Consider the following 15,917-nt stretch of genomic DNA (forward strand, 5'->3'; position numbering starts at 1 on the left):
CATGATGTCACATGACGTCACATGACATGACAACACATGACATGACAATGGAAGATCAACAGAGAGGAAGGCTGAGCAGGGGTCCCACAGTCTAGCCACTAGCCACATTTAGACGATCAAATCCTGGCTTAATAAGCCTGGATACGCACAAGCTCCATGAACCTGTGCTCTTGCTTCGCTCCTTTCCTGCACGTGGGGAAAGAAGCTGCAGTTAATCATTGTCTCCTGTTATGTCCAAACTGGGAAACCATAGTTAATGGCTTCCAAATAAGCTAGGATCTATATGGGACATTGCTATTAATGATAAATGTAATATAAAAGTGAGAAGAGGAATAACAAAAACGAATGATTTCGAGGGAATGTGGAAACTTCCTAGAATTTGTTTTATCTAAGGGGAGTGGGAAACCCCCTCCAGAAGAAACAATGAGATTTTGGAAACAGGAATAGATCCCGGAGTGGGGGGTGCACTTTTATGTTAAGTATGATTATGTTAACAGATTAAACTAGAAAATATGCTATTAAGGTTATTCAACATTTATGTATTATGTTGTTTCTTTTTATCGTATTGATGTATGTTTAAGTATTGGAAAATAAAAAAACTATTATAAAAAAATAATAAAAAATAAGCTAGGATCTGCAACTATGGTTTACTTTAAAACAGCCTTCCTCAACCTGGGGTGCTCCAGATGTGTTGGACTACAACTCCCAGAATGCCCCAGCCAGCTGGCTGGGGCATTCTGGGAGATGCAGTCCAACACATCTGGAGCACCCCAGGTTGAGGAAGGCTGCTTTAAAAGTTTCTGCTTCACAGAGTAAGTAGTTTTATACCAAGTCAGACCCTCGATCCATCAAGCCCAGTATTGTCGACACTGACTGGCAGCAACGGCTTTCCGGGATTTCAGGCAGGATTTTTTTCAGCCCTACCTGGAGAAGGCGGGGATCGAAGCTGAGACCGTCCACGTGCAATGCAGGAGCTCTTCCACTGAGCCACAGAGATTGTTCTTTGCACCTGGCTCTTTGCACCTTGGAGTCTAGTGAAAAACAAAACCTGCCTAGGCTGGCTTTGCAGCATCAAAGATACAGGCTGCACGGATCTGACGTTCTGAAGCGTGAAAGAAGGCAGGCAGAGAGAGGCAAGCGTAGCAAAGAAAGGATAAAAGCTAGGACAGTTACATGTACTTCCACTTGGTTGCAGTTGGAGATGAATAGAACTGGTTTTTTTAATGATGATTATGATGATGATGTTATCAGCTTCTTTGAGCCTTTCAGATTTTGAAGCATGGCCCTGTGGCATTTTTAAAAATCAAGCATTTACGTCCCTTCCACACTCCCAGTTAATGTGTGCTGGTACATCCATGTGTATGGTACAACCATCTGTCGGGGATGCTTTAAGGTGGATTTCTGCATTGAGCAGGGGGGTTGGACTCGATGGCCTTATGGGCCCCTTCCAACTCTACTATTCTATGATTCTATGATCTTGGTGGAGTGTTGTAAACCCAGTCTGCCCAGTGAAGACCTCTGGCACCTGACCTTTCTCCTTCTCTTTCCCCTTAGAGAAAGCAAAGAACTGGCAGACTTTGCTCGGATACACCCCACTGGCTGCACTACAAATGGCTTGAACGCCAACCTCATGGTGACCGGGGGGCCACCCCTGACTGGCTCAGGCCGGTGGTCGACCGACCCAGCGTCACACCTGGCAACTCACCCGTGGTTACCCAGGACCGGCAGCTCTTCAATGTGGCTAGCGGGTCATCCCTACGGTGAGCCCAGGATCTCTGCTCATATACAAGATTGCAACTGGTTGCTATGAAGTCAAGCAAATACGTTGTTGTTGTTGTTATTATTATTATTATTCAAGAAGGCTTTTGGCACTATTTATTTATTTATTTATTATTTCATTTCTATACCACTTAATAGCCAAAGCTCTCTGGGCAGTTTACAACAATTCATCGGATAATAAAATACATCATAAAAATACAAATATACAAAATTTAAAACAATTTAGACAGCGAAAAACAGTTGCAATAGAATACTAGACCTGTTTTAGATGGCTGGCATAAATGCCACATCATACGCCATTAAATGCTTGGGAGTAGAGGATGGTCTTAACCCGGGGCCGAAAAGATGGCAGCGTTGGCACCAGGCAGGCCTGAGTCGGGAGGCTCGTTCCATAGTTGGGGGCCACCACTGAAAAGGCCTGCCCCTTGTCGCCACTCTCCAAGCCTCCTGGATTGTAGTGTCCAGATATGTTCAGCTCATATAAGCTGGGCTATTGCTGAAGGGTTTTTTAATTGGACAGTGCTGTTCGTTTCTTTTATTCTTATGTTTTTACTTTTTTAAAAAAAATGTTATGTTTTAATTCAGATTTTTTTATATATATCTGGATTTTATTGTTAGCCAACTGGAGTTCCATTTTTGGGTGGAATGGCAGGATAGAAATAGAAATAGGATAGCACAGCCTTCTTCAACCTAGGGCGCTCCAGATGTGTTGGACTACAACTCCCAGAATGCCCCAGCCAGCGGCTGGGGCATTCTGGGAGATGCAGTCCGACACATCTGGAGCGCCCCAGGTTGAGGAAGGCTGTGCTAGGAGGACAGTGTTGAAACCAGGCAACCTGTCCGCCACATGGAGATGCCAGCTTACGTTGATCTGCCGCATCAAATACGGTTGTATTGATTAGCCCTTGTTGCACAGTGGTAGCGATTTTATCCATTGGTTTTCTTTTCTGATGACTGCTCTCCTCCTAGGGCTCAGCCACCCTTCCCTGCACCAAGGCATGGCTCCTGGTTTCCCCCCTAGCATGGGGGGAGCGCTCCCTTCCGCATACCAGTTTGCCAGGGATCCTCAGTCGGGTCAACTTGTCGTGATCCCCAGTGAGCACCTGCCACACTTTGGTGAGTACTTGAGCAAGGGAGATAGGTGGCTCAGAGAATCTATTACATGCTCAGGGTATTATTTAGTTGGTGTACATAGGCTTACTGCCTCTCATGCTGGATTCATGATGAAATCTTAGAAAACTTTGGAATTCACTACCAGAAGATGTAGTGATGCCCCCCAATTTGGATGGCTTTAAAAGGGGGTGCTATGTGCTACCTCCAGTATCAGAGGCGGTATATCTATATACATCAGTTGATGGGGAACATGGGTGGAAGGGTCCTTTTGCACCATGTCCTGATTGTGGGTCCCTGGTCGACAGCTGTTTGGCTACTGTGTGAACAGAGTGCTGGACTAGATGGACCCTTGGTTTGATCGAGCAGGGCTCTTCTGATGTACTTAAACCAGAGGTGTGGGCCTGAGGGATTTCTAGCAGTTTTATGCGCGTGGGCATAAAAAGTTGTACAAAATAGGCAAATACATGCTCCTCTGTCAAATTGCATAATGTACAGAGCTCACGGAATTGAGCTTTTTGTGAAGTAGAATTTGTTCAGCCTTGGTTCAGCCTTGCACACACAGGCTTATGTATAACCAGCCCTGTGGGCCAGGGCTTCAGAGAAGGTTTCTTTCTATTGCTTTGCGCTCTAGAGACGTTGTTTTGGGTAGGAATATTTTTGAGATTTCATGTCTGACTCTCTAAACCAGTGGTTCTCAACCTTCCTAATGCTGCGACCCTTTAATACTGTTCCTCATGTTGTGGTGACCCCCAACCATAAAATTATTTTCGTTCTTCTCTACACGATCCATTGTCATGGGATGGTTTGCTAATGAAAATAATACATAACAATAGCTTTAATAATACAAAAGATGATACATGACATAGTTCAGTCAATACAGTTTCCTAAGACCATCGGAAATATGTGTTTTCCGATGGTCTTAGGCGACCCCTGTGAAAGGGTCATTCGACCCCCAAAGGGGTCCCGACCCACAGGTTGAGAACCGCTGCTCTACAACAACAACAACAGTTTATTGCGGTCAATAGACCATTCCAGCAAATAAAATTTTTACATACAAGCAAACTGAATATACCATTAACTATTAACTATTAAAAGTCAGGCGATCATAGAAGATCTAAAAGAAATGGCCAGGTTCAAAAACTTGGCCACTTGCTCAGTGGTTGATTTGTCTATATTACAAAGTAAAAGAGACGTTAAGAATTCAGTTGGGTGACCAGGATAAAATTGTAAAATAGGGTTTAGAAGATCATTTCTAGCCCCTAAATATGTCTGACTCTCTCTTAATTATAGCAGAGCTGATGGATCGTGCCCCTCCTCTCTGGCCTGCTATGTATCCCCCCACAAGGAACTCCCTCCAGCACGCGCACCAGCTCCAGCTCTTATCTCACCAGCAGCTGATCCGCCAGCACGAGTTGTACATCTTGCAGCAGCAGGCCGCCCATGCCATGGAGTTGCACAGGAGTGCGCAGTTGGTGGTAGGTTCCAATGCGCGGTGACGTTCGCACATCCGTTGTAATAATGCCAACTCTTCTGAACTTCTGCGATCCCGGTCCGAAAACCAAATCCACCTGCATGTTCTTTCTGAAACCGTATAAACAGTTTCATTTCGAAGGTGTCAATAGATTCCAGCCTCCTTTTGTCAAGTAAAGTTTCTCCATGGCTGTGATATTCCCAGGTTCTGATTAGCCAACATTTCGCATCTGGAATTTTAAAATCTAGCTGGACACATTTTAGACGCAGCGAATTAATGCTGAATTAAATCCACGTCTTCCTTTTTAATATGCCCGTGAATTTTACCAGCCAAAGGATTTCAGGAATACCCAGCCATTTATTTATTTATTTATTTATTTATTGCACTTATATACCGCTCCCATAGCCAGGGTTCTCTGGGCGGTTTACAGAAATTCTAAAATTAAGATAAAAACGAGTATACAAAATTTAAAATTCTAAAACACAGAACATACACGCATAAAGCATTAAAAACCGTTAAAAAAATTCAATTTGATTGAATGATTTATACGTTGCCTTTCCATCAAGGAAATGGTCTCAAGGTGGCTAAAAAAATAAAAAAATAAATTAAAATAAAAACTTAGTTTAAAAATCATAAAACTCATACATTATAAAACACCGTCATTGAATAAAAACTGTGCACAGCCTAACAAACCCACTTAGATGCCAAAGGCCTGCTTGAATAAGACGTCTTTCCCTGCCTACGGAAGGATAGCAGAGAGGGAGCCAACCTCCTGAAGCAGGGAGTTCCAAAGGTTGGGTGCAGTGATTGAGAAAGCCCTCTCTTGCATCCTACGCAAACATGCCTCTGATGGCAGTGGTACCGAGAATGAGGACTGTGATGTGGATAATTCATGTGACCTGGAAGTAGATGAGAAGGTTGTCCAAACGGAAGTTGGACAAAGTCCGGCCTTGCTTGACCAGGATGTGTCTGCAATCTATCTCATTAGAGTTATGTTTGTGGATGACCATTGAGCTCAGGAGCTGTGTCTTTGTGGTAGACCACATGCTTGGCGTGCAAAAGGCCCGAGGTTCTCTACCTCTTAGCAAAAACAACCAAGCACATTTTCTTATCAGTGGCTGGGACCGCTGTGAAAAAGGTATCTGTTGGTGCTGAAAACTGTGGGTTCCAAGGGGTTGCTTAGTGCCTTGGGGCTCAGCCCTCATGTCTTGTACTCCGCCTCCTGCACAGGTTACTTGTCCCGTGCTACGCCTCCCATGGCAGCCGTTTTGTGCTGGTGCCCGGGACAGTTTCTTAAATCGCCCAAAGTGCCCATGGCCCCAAAGAGCTTGCCGGCCCTGGAACACGGGATTGGAGCCTCAATGTCTTTTTTTGTTGTTGTTCTGCGATAGGAGAGGCTAAAAGCTAGCGAGCAGCGGGTGGAGATGGAGGAAAAGATGGCCAAAAGGTGCCTGGACAATGCCAAGACGGGCCTCTCCCCTTCCAGTTCTGGCCTCTTGCACCGGAAGCCTCCCGTCCTCTCCCCCAGCACTTCTGCATCGTACAGCAAGGCAGTGAGTCCGCCTCCCCTGTCTCCCAGGGCCACGCCCGTGTCTGTGCTCAAAGCTGAAGTCATCCAAAAGATGGAAGAGCCGCCATCGCAGCCGGCCTACTCCTACCCCGCCACTCCCGTCTCCCACCCTTCCAGTCCTCCCCCTGCTTCTCCTCCCCCGGCCCCGGCCATTCCTCCGAAAGAAGAAGAAGAACCTGAGAGGGTGGAGAAGAAAGAGCTGGAGCTGGAAAAGGAGGCCTCCAGCCCATACCAGGCGCTGTTCCCAGGTGAGAGAGCTGTGCCATGGTGGAGGCCCTTTGTGCGTTGATGTCCTGGTTACCTTTTTCTTTCCTGCTTTCTTCCTTATCTCTCTCCTGCCTCAAACCCTCACTCTAAAAGCAATGTAGTTCCACCCCCCATAGGCGTATGCAAGGGGTGTGCCAGGTGTGTCCAGGCACACCCTAATGTCTGAAGCAATAAGCATGAATTGTGGGGGCCATTGAGTAGGGATCCAGAGGGGGATCCAGATACAGCGGAACGGTCCTCTAGTTACCCTCTGGCTGCTCCATCACCACCCGGGCCGGCGCTTCCATAGAGGCCAGTTAGGCGGCCGCCTAGAGCGCCAAGTTTGGCGCCCCCGGAAGTCGCCCTCCCACTCCCAGAGCCGCTCTGGCCGAGTGAGGGCAGCTTCCGGGTGTGCCGTTCCGAAGCCTTCCGCCCTGCTCCCCAGCGTCCCTGGCTTGGCTTCAGCTGGGCGCCCGCCCAGCAGCCGAAGCCAACCTGGGACACTGGGGGGTGGGGGCGGGCGGCTCCACGTTCTGACATCCGGCGCGCGCTGGACGTCAGAACATGGAGCTGTCTGACTGTCCTCCCCCAGCTTCCCGGCTTGGTTTCGGCTGGGGGCTCCCAGCCAAAGACAAGCCAGGACGTGGGGGGCGGGGGGGGCGGCGGCGAACGGACGGACGGAATTGGAGCTGCCCGCCCACCCCACCGCAGCGTTCCGCCAAGCCAGGAGGACTTCAGGCGAGGGACAGGTAACCGGTCTCCGCCTACCTGGGGTGGGGGGGATACGGTGTGTGTGTGTGTGTGTGTGTGTGTGTAAGCAGCTCACCTTGCCTACGGCGCAAAAAAGCCTGGCACGGGCCCTGATCACCACACCAAAGAACCTGTTGTAGGTCAGAAATTTGTCTGCGCAGTTGTTCCGTATCACTCTCCTTACTATGACTTGAGTGTTCAATAAATGTTTGACTTTAAAACAGATATCTATCCCTGGGTGCACAGCCTAATGAAATGTGCTACAGACACCCTATGCCCCCCACCAGCCTCCACTGAAAGCTTGGTGACTGATCAGTTCCCGAAAGTTTTTATGTAATGCAGGACCACGTAGAAATAGCCCCTGAAGAGGAAATGCCTCGCCAAAGGGGAAAAGAAAGGACAAAAGAGGGCAGTGATTTGCTTAACATCTGCACTTGTTAATTGGGAATTAAAATGAGATTCAGTAAATCCCACTGCTGTGTGGAAGAACGTGGCTAAGTGATTCCTCTCTATTTGGCCCTGGTTAGGCCTCATCTAGAGTATTGCGTCCAGTTCTGGGCTCCACAATTCAAGAAGGATGCAGACAAGCTGGAGCGTGTTCAGAGGAGGGCGACCAGGATGATCAGGGGTCTGGAAACAAAGCCCTATGAAGAGAGACTGAAAGAACTGGGCATGTTTAGCCTGGAGAAGAGAAGATTGAGGGGAGACAGGATAGCACTCTTCAAATACTTAAAAGGTTGTCACACAGAGGAGAGCCAGGATCTCTTCTCGATCCTCCCAGAGTGCAGGACACGGAATAACGGGCTCAAGTTAAAGGAAGCCAGATTCCGGCTGGACGTCAGGAAAAACTTCTTGACAGTTAGAGCAGTACAACAATGGAACCAGTTACCTAGGGAGGTTTTGGGCTCTCCCACACTAGAGGCATTCAAGAGGCAGCTGGACAACCCTCTGTCAAGGATGCTTTAGGGTGGATTCCTGCATTGAGCAGGGGGTTGGACTCGATGGCCTTGTAGGCCCCTTCCAACTCTGCTATGCTAGGATTCTATGATTCTAAGATCCTGTGCGCCTGCCTGTTCAGGTGGCAACAGTGGGTGGGCAACAGTTCTTACGGCTCTTTTATCTTTAAACCGCAATTGGACAGGGCAGCCCTTTAAATAGAGGCCACCCGGCCACCCTATGATACGACTGAGGTCTCGTCCATCTCTGTAACTCTATTATCAGTGGATTTACTGTACCAGCAGAAGGTCAGCCCTTGAGGTCCCTTCCAAGTCTAATTCTACGTACAATGTGGGGCTAGAAAAATCCCATGCTTCCGGTCCTTCCAAGGCCCAAAGATTTTCATTCCTTTGTATTTCAGGAGTAGTAGCCGCTGATGGCCTTCTCCTGCAGGAATTCATCCAACCCCTCCTTTTAAAGCCATCCAAACCGGTGGCTGTCACTACATGTTGTGGTAGCGAAGTCCACAGTTTAACTCTGTGCTGTGTGAAGTAGTCCTTCCTTTTCTCTGTCCTGGCTGGGACCCCAGTCAGCTTCACGGGATGACCCCTTCGGGTTCTAGTATTTTGAGAAAAATGCCTCCCAATTCACACGCGTAATTTTGTACACCTCTGTCATGTCTCCCCTGACTCGCCTTTTCCCCAAGCTAAATAGCCTCAACTGTTGTAACCTTCCCTCATAGGGGAGTTGCTCCAGTCCCTTGATCATTTTAATTGCCCTTTTCTGCACTTTTTCCAGCTCTGCTATATATATATATGTATGTATAGATATTTTACCATATCTTTACAATCTCCTCCTCAGCTTCTGTTCATCATATAAGCTGCTCTTTCTCTTATAGAAATCCCATCAGGATATCCATTCCAGTCCCTACCGGCCTCTTTCAGAAGACACTACCCATACCTCCTTCAGCCCACTGCTGCGTCAGACGCGGATGGCTTGGCACCTGACATCCCTCTACCCACCGGAGATCCGGAGTGTCTGGCCCTTTCCCCAGAAGTCAAGCCTCTCCACCTCTCCCCGTCCAAAATCGTCAAACCCCTCCAGGCTGCGGAGGAAGAGGAGCGTTTGGAAGAACGGGTGAAAATGGAAGTTGAGATGGACGAAAACCAAGAAAGCGGCATCTGTGAGCAGGAGATGGAGGCCCTGAATGTGGCGACCGCCATCGCTGTCCCAGTCCAGGATGTAAACGGATGCAGCCTTCTGTTGCACCATGGAGCAGAAACCCTGAGTAGTTCAGAGCATGAAGAAGAAGCTCTTCAGGACTGCTCACCTGCGTATCAAGTCATGGCCTGCTCTGTGGAAATGGAGACCCAGGTGGAAGCGGCCAACGGCACTGAAGCCTGCCCTGTCCACGTTGACTATGATGGGTCCTTGTTACGCAGGGATGCCGACCAGCCTGGGATGGGCCTTATGCCTCAGCCAGAGGAATCTTCTCTTGCCACAGAACTCCCTCACATCAGCTCTCCCCAGGGAAGGGAGTTTCCTGACATGCTCCAGGAAGAGGAGGAGGAGGAGGAGGAGGAGGAAGAGGAGGAGGAGCCAACATTGGAGATGCCCTGCTATGGGAACGAGGCTGTCTCCTGCCAAGTCCCACCCCTGGACATCAAAGCGGAAGACCCCCTGGCCGGCATGAATGTCTTGGCCGCAGCGGCCGAGTTGCCCCAGGCGTGTCCCTTGCTGACGAGTGATGGAATCACCCAAGAGGCGGTGGTGAACCTGGAGGTGTCTTCCAGCCTATCGCCGGAGCATACATTTTTGCAGGGGATCACGCTGCTGAGCGAAATAGCTGAGCTGGAACTGGAGAAGAGGAGGCAGGAAACTCAAGGTGGGTCGGTGAGCGGAAGGCCGTATCCCCGTGCTTGGGAGGAAGCCCCACCGAACGCCGTGGGGACTGTCTCCTTCGTAAACACGCGGCCCAAGCTTTGGCTGCAAAGGTCTGACTGACTGACTTTAGAGGTTCACGTCAGCATCCAGCCCTCACGACCCCCTAATCATAGTTCTCAACTGTATTGTCAGGAATAATTGCATCTATACATAACAACAGAATTTCGTCCTTGGGCATTGTGGGGGAGTTGTAGAACATTTTGGTCAGCAGGAGTTTGTAAGAACTGTTTCCGCACTCGTGATTGGCTTGTAAGGATTTTCTTTTGCCACTAGAAGAGTGGAGAGGCACAGCTCAGCAACGACTAAGGTAAAGTGGACCAGAAAAGATTTTCTTCCAAGGACTCAACATCTACAGATATGGACTTCATAAAGGCAATTCTGTTGTTGCTTATATATGTATTTGTTCCTGTTATTTTACGTCATTGACAATACAGTTGTGAACTATTTGGGGGGGTTGTGATGGTTGGCTATTGCCTTTGAACCCCCAGCTGTGAAGTATTTTCTGGGTTCAAACAACACGATAACCCATACTTAAGGATTGAGTATGGATTGTCGTTGAACTGTGGATTGTGTTGAAATCATGCTGTTTGAATCCAGCTGCTCTAACAAACCATTGCTTGTTAACCACAAACAACCCATGAAGAGAACCTATCGGTTTGTTATTGGGCTTCAAAATGTGGGTTGTTCGCTGGGTCGGTTTAAGGAACTGGGGAGGCAAACCCCATCACCCCACCGCAACATCCGATCCCATTCTCTTTCTTCTGGGTGCTGTCAAATGTTTTCATTTGTTGAGTTCATTCCTTATAACACAGAAATCAGAGTGTGGCTTACATGGTCTCCTTGTGGTGTCCAAAGTCTTTAGCTGCTTAGCCTCAACCTTGTTCAAACAGCAAGTGCTTTCAGGCTCTGCACTGGGCCAGGGATAGAAATGGTACTTTGTCTTTTCTCTTTTAAATCTCCAAACATACAAAATTGCTCCATGCGAGGAGTGTAAAGCGCTAGTGATGGAGGTGGAAGGGATATGCTTCTTTCGCAACTGAGATGGAGAATTGTCCCCTTAAGAATTGCTGTGTTGGGTCAGGTCAAAGCCCACCTAATTCAGAATTGTTTCCAATTCTGATACACTAGGGTGGAAGTGGACAGTGGGAATTGACCCTCAAGTCATAGGAGCGATGAAATCAATGGTAGAGTTTGAGTGTGGCCATATGTTTTGGTGCCAACCACCTAACCGTGGTTTGACTATGAATCTTGGGCTTGCACAATTCTTCCTGCATGTGCTTGGATTCCCTTTATAACTCCCAGTTTATGGCAAACCATAGTTTCCCATTACATCTGAGTTGGGCAAATGATGGTTTGCACAAAATGTAGTTTGCTTGGAAACCATGGATTGAAGCAGATTTCCCATTCTGGTTTTTAGGAAAACTACCAATTGTGCAAACCACAGTTCGCTTGATTTGGTTGTAAGAAAAATATATGGTTTGTCATCACAAACCAGGAAATAAGGGAAGGAGATCTGAGTGTGCAATTCCTCCTCTGGGAGGAATTCCTCCTCTGGGAGGAGGAAGTGTGTAAGCCTGAGGCTGAGGTCCGGACTCCAAATCATAGGTTGGCTGTTACATCTAAATCAGGCCTGTTTTTGTGTGTGGCTTAAAATGGCTCCCTTAGTGCCTACTTGAGGCTTATCCATCCTTTGGAATAACAAGCCCAAACTATCTCTAAAGCAGGTCTGGAGAATTTCCCTGTTCGCCCAACCCTGGAGAGTCTGTTAGCTGCCAGCACTCATATGTTGATGGAAGTCCTCTCATCACCCTTTATGGACAGTCTCAAAAACATCCGTCTGCCTCGAGAACTGAATCCCAACAAAAAGTATAGCTGGATGCAGAAGAAGGATGAACCAGTGAGTAGTTCTTTTGCACTGGCTTTGCTATTAAACCTTTGGCCGGGGTGGGGGGAGGGAGGGAATGCGTGCACGTGGATGGGAAACAGCGTGAGAGGGAACGCTGAAAAGTGAGATGAAACGAAGGGAATAGAACTTTCTGAATTATTTTAGTTTCCTTTGAGAAACGCTGTCAAGGGCCCAGCTTTGGGTCTCTTTTGTGATCAGTCAGAGAAGTGCAAAACAGTTGCTTTTATTATGCAAGCTGCAGTTAGGTCAGCGGCACTTCAGGTTACAATTGGAACCCAAGTTTCCAGACAGCTTTGCATAATACAGGACCTCTTCGGCTACCAGCAGTTCCATTTGGTTAATGCACTATGTTAGACAGTTGCAACGAAAACTAGCCCCATTTGACAATACTGGACTAGATGGACCAATGGTCTGACTCCGTATAAGGCAGCTTCCTAGGTTCCTATGAGAGGCTTTAGAAAGAGACACCAGATTCTTGTCTTGGAGTAATCCGATTAGCCACATTGAACAAATTTATATCAAACCTATTCTTATCTTGAGTTTTCACTGTGATTTTTTAACCATAATCGTGGGTCCATTGAGTTGTTCGGTACATTTATTATTATTTATTATTACTATTTATTGCATTTGTATACCGCCCCATAGCTGAAGCTCTCTGGGCAGTTCACATAAGATAAAAACACTTAAAAACGATATACAAAGATTAAAAACCACAAAAACAAGCAAAATACGCATACATTTAAAACCACTATAACAACTTTAAAAACAATGAGCCAAAAAACAGACCCACGGTCATTGCATATTGCTAAATACCTGGGAGAAGAGAAAAGTCTTGACCTGGTGCCGAAAAGATGACAATGTTGGCGCCAGGCGGGCCTCATCAGGGAGATTGTTCCACAGTCGGGGGGCCACCACAGAGAAGGCCCTCTCTCTTGTCGCCACCATTAGAGCTACATTTTGAGTTTAATGACAAGCTATAGGTTCGGGTTGCGACCTCCCCTTCTCTTCTTTCCTTTCTCCATCAAAATTCTTGCTGGCTTTCTGACTTCCTCCTCCTCCCAGATGTACTCCATAAAGTCAGCCATTGAGAACATGGATGCGATGGAGCTGGATTACAGGATGAGGCTGGCCGAGCTTCAGCGGAGGTACAAGGAAAAGCAGAGGGAGCTGGTGAAGCTGCAGCGACGGAGAGGCTCTGAGTAAGTCACCCGGAGACTTTCTGATGACCTTTTATGGCTGGCTGGACGGGCACCATCAATGTCTCTAGGCTCGCACCTCCTCCTCACCTTTCCTTGTCCCTGTCTTGGTACAATGGTGTGCTTGAACTCGGGTTGGCAAAGATGCTGAGAACGGAGGGATCAACCTCGCGGCTCATACGCGCGACGCATGCTAGCCACGTGTCGGATTCGTAGTCTTGCGGCGGCCTTCCTGGAGGAGTTAGATTTGAGTAGATCTGTTTAAAGGGCTCGGTGGATGGACCGAGGCTCCCGAGTTGTTTTCGGTTTCTCCTTCTCCTTTCTTTTTAGCTGCTTTCGTCCCTCTCCTTTCTCCTTTCTTTTCTTTCTTTTAAAAACGATGTTCCAGTTGCCTTTGGTTAACAGTCAAGCGTGTGGTTTTTTTTAAGGGAAAAGCATGACGAGAAAAGTAGAAGCTTGGCGAGACGAGGCCCAGGAAGGCCCAGGAAGAGGAAGCACGGATCGAGTGCTCTGTCGCCCCCTAAGGAGAGAGGGAAGAGTGACGGCAGGAGTGGAAAGTAAGGTTGGATTGTGGGGAAGCCGGGTGCGGCAGGGTCTCCGGTCCGGATGGGACTCACATGCACGCACGCACGCCCCCGCTCTTTTCAGCATAGCGTTGAGTTCGCAGTGGCGTGCATCTGGGACCGGAAGCGTCGTTGCGTGGGGCGCGGTGACTCGTTGCATGCTGGCTTGTGCCCAAACGCAGCACGCGTCCATGCAGAGGGGGCAGCTGCCGTGGCGCGGAGGGGGGCGTTGGATTAAAAACGTGGGGCGGGAAGCTGGAAGCTGGAGCAACAGAGCGAACAGAGCAGCGCATCAAACAGTTTGCTTGAGTGTAGGGTCCTGATCCTGGCAGTGGTTGCCGGGCACCGTTGACTCATGTATTAATTTAAAGGAAGCCCAAAGTCTACCATGAATCCGCGTAGGAGATGTTTGGGTTCTTGCTGTGTCCTGTTTGTGGTGTTTTGCTCCTTTTGCTTCTGTTCGTCTTCATGCTCTAGTTGATGGAATTAGAACTTTTGCTTCACCTCAGCTCAGGGGCCTGGATCATTTTGGCTTTCTCCTACCTTTCCCGCCAGCTTTTCACCAAGGCGAATCTCTCTGTGACTGGCGTTTGTGGACCTGCGCATTCTTGATTTCCTCACCAGACGGAGCTAGCGCTTAGCCGCCGCCGCGTTGTCAAGGGCTCATAGGGCAATTTGGTGCCCAGCCCTTGTCTGTCTTGTCTTCCTCTTCCTCTTTCTCTCTCGCTATCTATCCAGTGTGTTGTCAACCCGCCTTTGCACCTCCTTTGTTTTATTTGCTTTGCTCTTTCAAAAGCCTGAGAAAGCCGTTGCGCCAGTCCGCACGTAACGCTCCGTTCCTTCAGCCGCAGCGGCGTATGGTGGGGGCTTACCTGCCTCCTGCTTCCCAGTAGTACCAATTGTACTGTAATATTGCAGGAATCAAAGAGGCATTTCCATGACTTTTCTTCAAAATGTAGAGGTACTGTTTTATCCCACTCATGTAAATCACTGTAACCTTTTATATTTGGGAACTCAAGCTAGGCGAGGAGGCTGCTGAGGGCTGCGATCCCCCATACTCTTATTGGCCAACGTCTCTGAAAGCGTCGGATCACAAGCGCAGAGACACTTCGCAGAGTTGCGGTTTCTCTTCTGTTTGCTTATGCAATCCTGCAAGAGAGCGTTGCTGGGCCTAGTCAATATATCCTTTTTCTTTTCTTTTCTTTTTTTTTTACAAAAATCTGGTTTTCAGGATGAGCAAGTCCTTACTGCTCTCTGAAGACTCGGAGACCAGCGAAGGGACACGGAAGAGACACAGGGGCATCCTCCTTGATGAGGAAGAAGACGTGGAGATCAGGGGCGGGAAGGCGAAAGGCAGAAATCGCAGTTGGGAGGAGCAAGACATGTTGTCGAATTTCTCCAGCGAGGTTGGTATTCCTGTCCGTGTGGCGGTATGCCCGAAGCAAAAAGGACAAGCGGGGATGGACTGTACCAACTCTTAGTTTTTCTACTCTAGCCTTAGGCTTGAATTTATGCAGTCATTTGTGACCAGGGTCATCTCACCGGGTGGCGAGTTTTCCCTGTTGTTTTCCCACAGTGAGGCTTTCTTGTGAATGCAGCCCTGCAAATGGACGGAAGGGTTCGGCTTTTAAAACCGTTCTTCAGGTTGTGGTTCAACGTAAATATGGCCATGTAGGAATGTATGCACAAGGAAAAATTACCATGGCAGAATGACAGGGAAACATCACCATAGGGTGACCATTTTGTGCCATAAACAACCATGGGTGTGCAAGCCCAAGCCTACTTTGTTATTGGATCAATTCTATAGATTTACCATTCGTGTCTCTGATAATGAAAGATGTATGTGCATTCCAGGATATTTTGCTTTTGCTGTGGTACATTTTTGATTTCAGTTGATGGTATTGTTGTTAGGTCTTATATTTATAGCATTTTAATATGCTTTTCCACCCCTTTAGAGCCAAAAAACAGTATACAGGTCAACAACACCATTGTTGATCTGGTACTGAAAGTGTTCAATAAGTTTGCTAACAAAAGATTGAAGATGCTACTTTAAATGGAAGACGGCTACTTTGATTTGGTTGAATGACTGAAATAGGGTTTTACAATGGAATGAATGGTTTGAATGATGGTCTCCTTTATCATCGTCGTCGTCGTCATCATCATATGGGTCGGTGATCTGCTCTGAGTGTGTCCCCCACCCACCCCACTGCCCCAATGCTAAATGGTTGGGACGTCTCTCCTAAGGCTAAGTTGCTGGCAGTAAGAACTTTAGGCTGAAATATGCGGGTATTTTTGTCCCCGCCCCTTCTGCCTTTTGGCTCTGCCCACCACTGGAATGCAGCCCCCAAGAGTTTTTCTGAAATGGAATTTGGCCCTTGGGCTGAAAGAGGTTTGACACCCCTTGATGTAGGGTTTCTTTAGTGAAAAAGAACTTCCTGAAGGC

The 15,917-nt window shown here is 47.9% G+C and overlaps 1 protein-coding gene across 4 annotated transcripts in view; it reads left to right on the plus strand.

The window, feature by feature from the left end:
* Positions 1-15,917, plus strand: part of TNRC18 (trinucleotide repeat containing 18) — a 102,384-nt gene that overhangs the window by 51,229 nt on the left and 35,238 nt on the right. Inside the window, exons 6-14 of one of the 4 annotated variants that reach the window (XM_063143618.1) lie at positions 1,555-1,760; positions 2,749-2,895; positions 4,183-4,367; positions 5,755-6,181; positions 8,764-9,750; positions 11,531-11,706; positions 12,778-12,914; positions 13,340-13,468; positions 14,706-14,880. In XM_063143618.1, the coding sequence (XP_062999688.1) occupies positions 1,555-1,760; positions 2,749-2,895; positions 4,183-4,367; positions 5,755-6,181; positions 8,764-9,750; positions 11,531-11,706; positions 12,778-12,914; positions 13,340-13,468; positions 14,706-14,880 (2,569 nt within the window). The remainder of the gene's footprint in view (positions 1-1,554; positions 1,761-2,748; positions 2,896-4,182; positions 4,368-5,754; positions 6,182-8,763; positions 9,751-11,530; positions 11,707-12,777; positions 12,915-13,339; positions 13,469-14,705; positions 14,881-15,917) is intronic. The other 3 variants (XM_063143619.1, XM_063143620.1, XM_063143621.1) reach the window with 3 other exon arrangements.

Source organism: Elgaria multicarinata, chromosome 17 (assembly GCF_023053635.1).
Source record: "Elgaria multicarinata webbii isolate HBS135686 ecotype San Diego chromosome 17, rElgMul1.1.pri, whole genome shotgun sequence".
NCBI classification, from domain to species: Eukaryota; Metazoa; Chordata; class Lepidosauria; order Squamata; family Anguidae; genus Elgaria; species Elgaria multicarinata.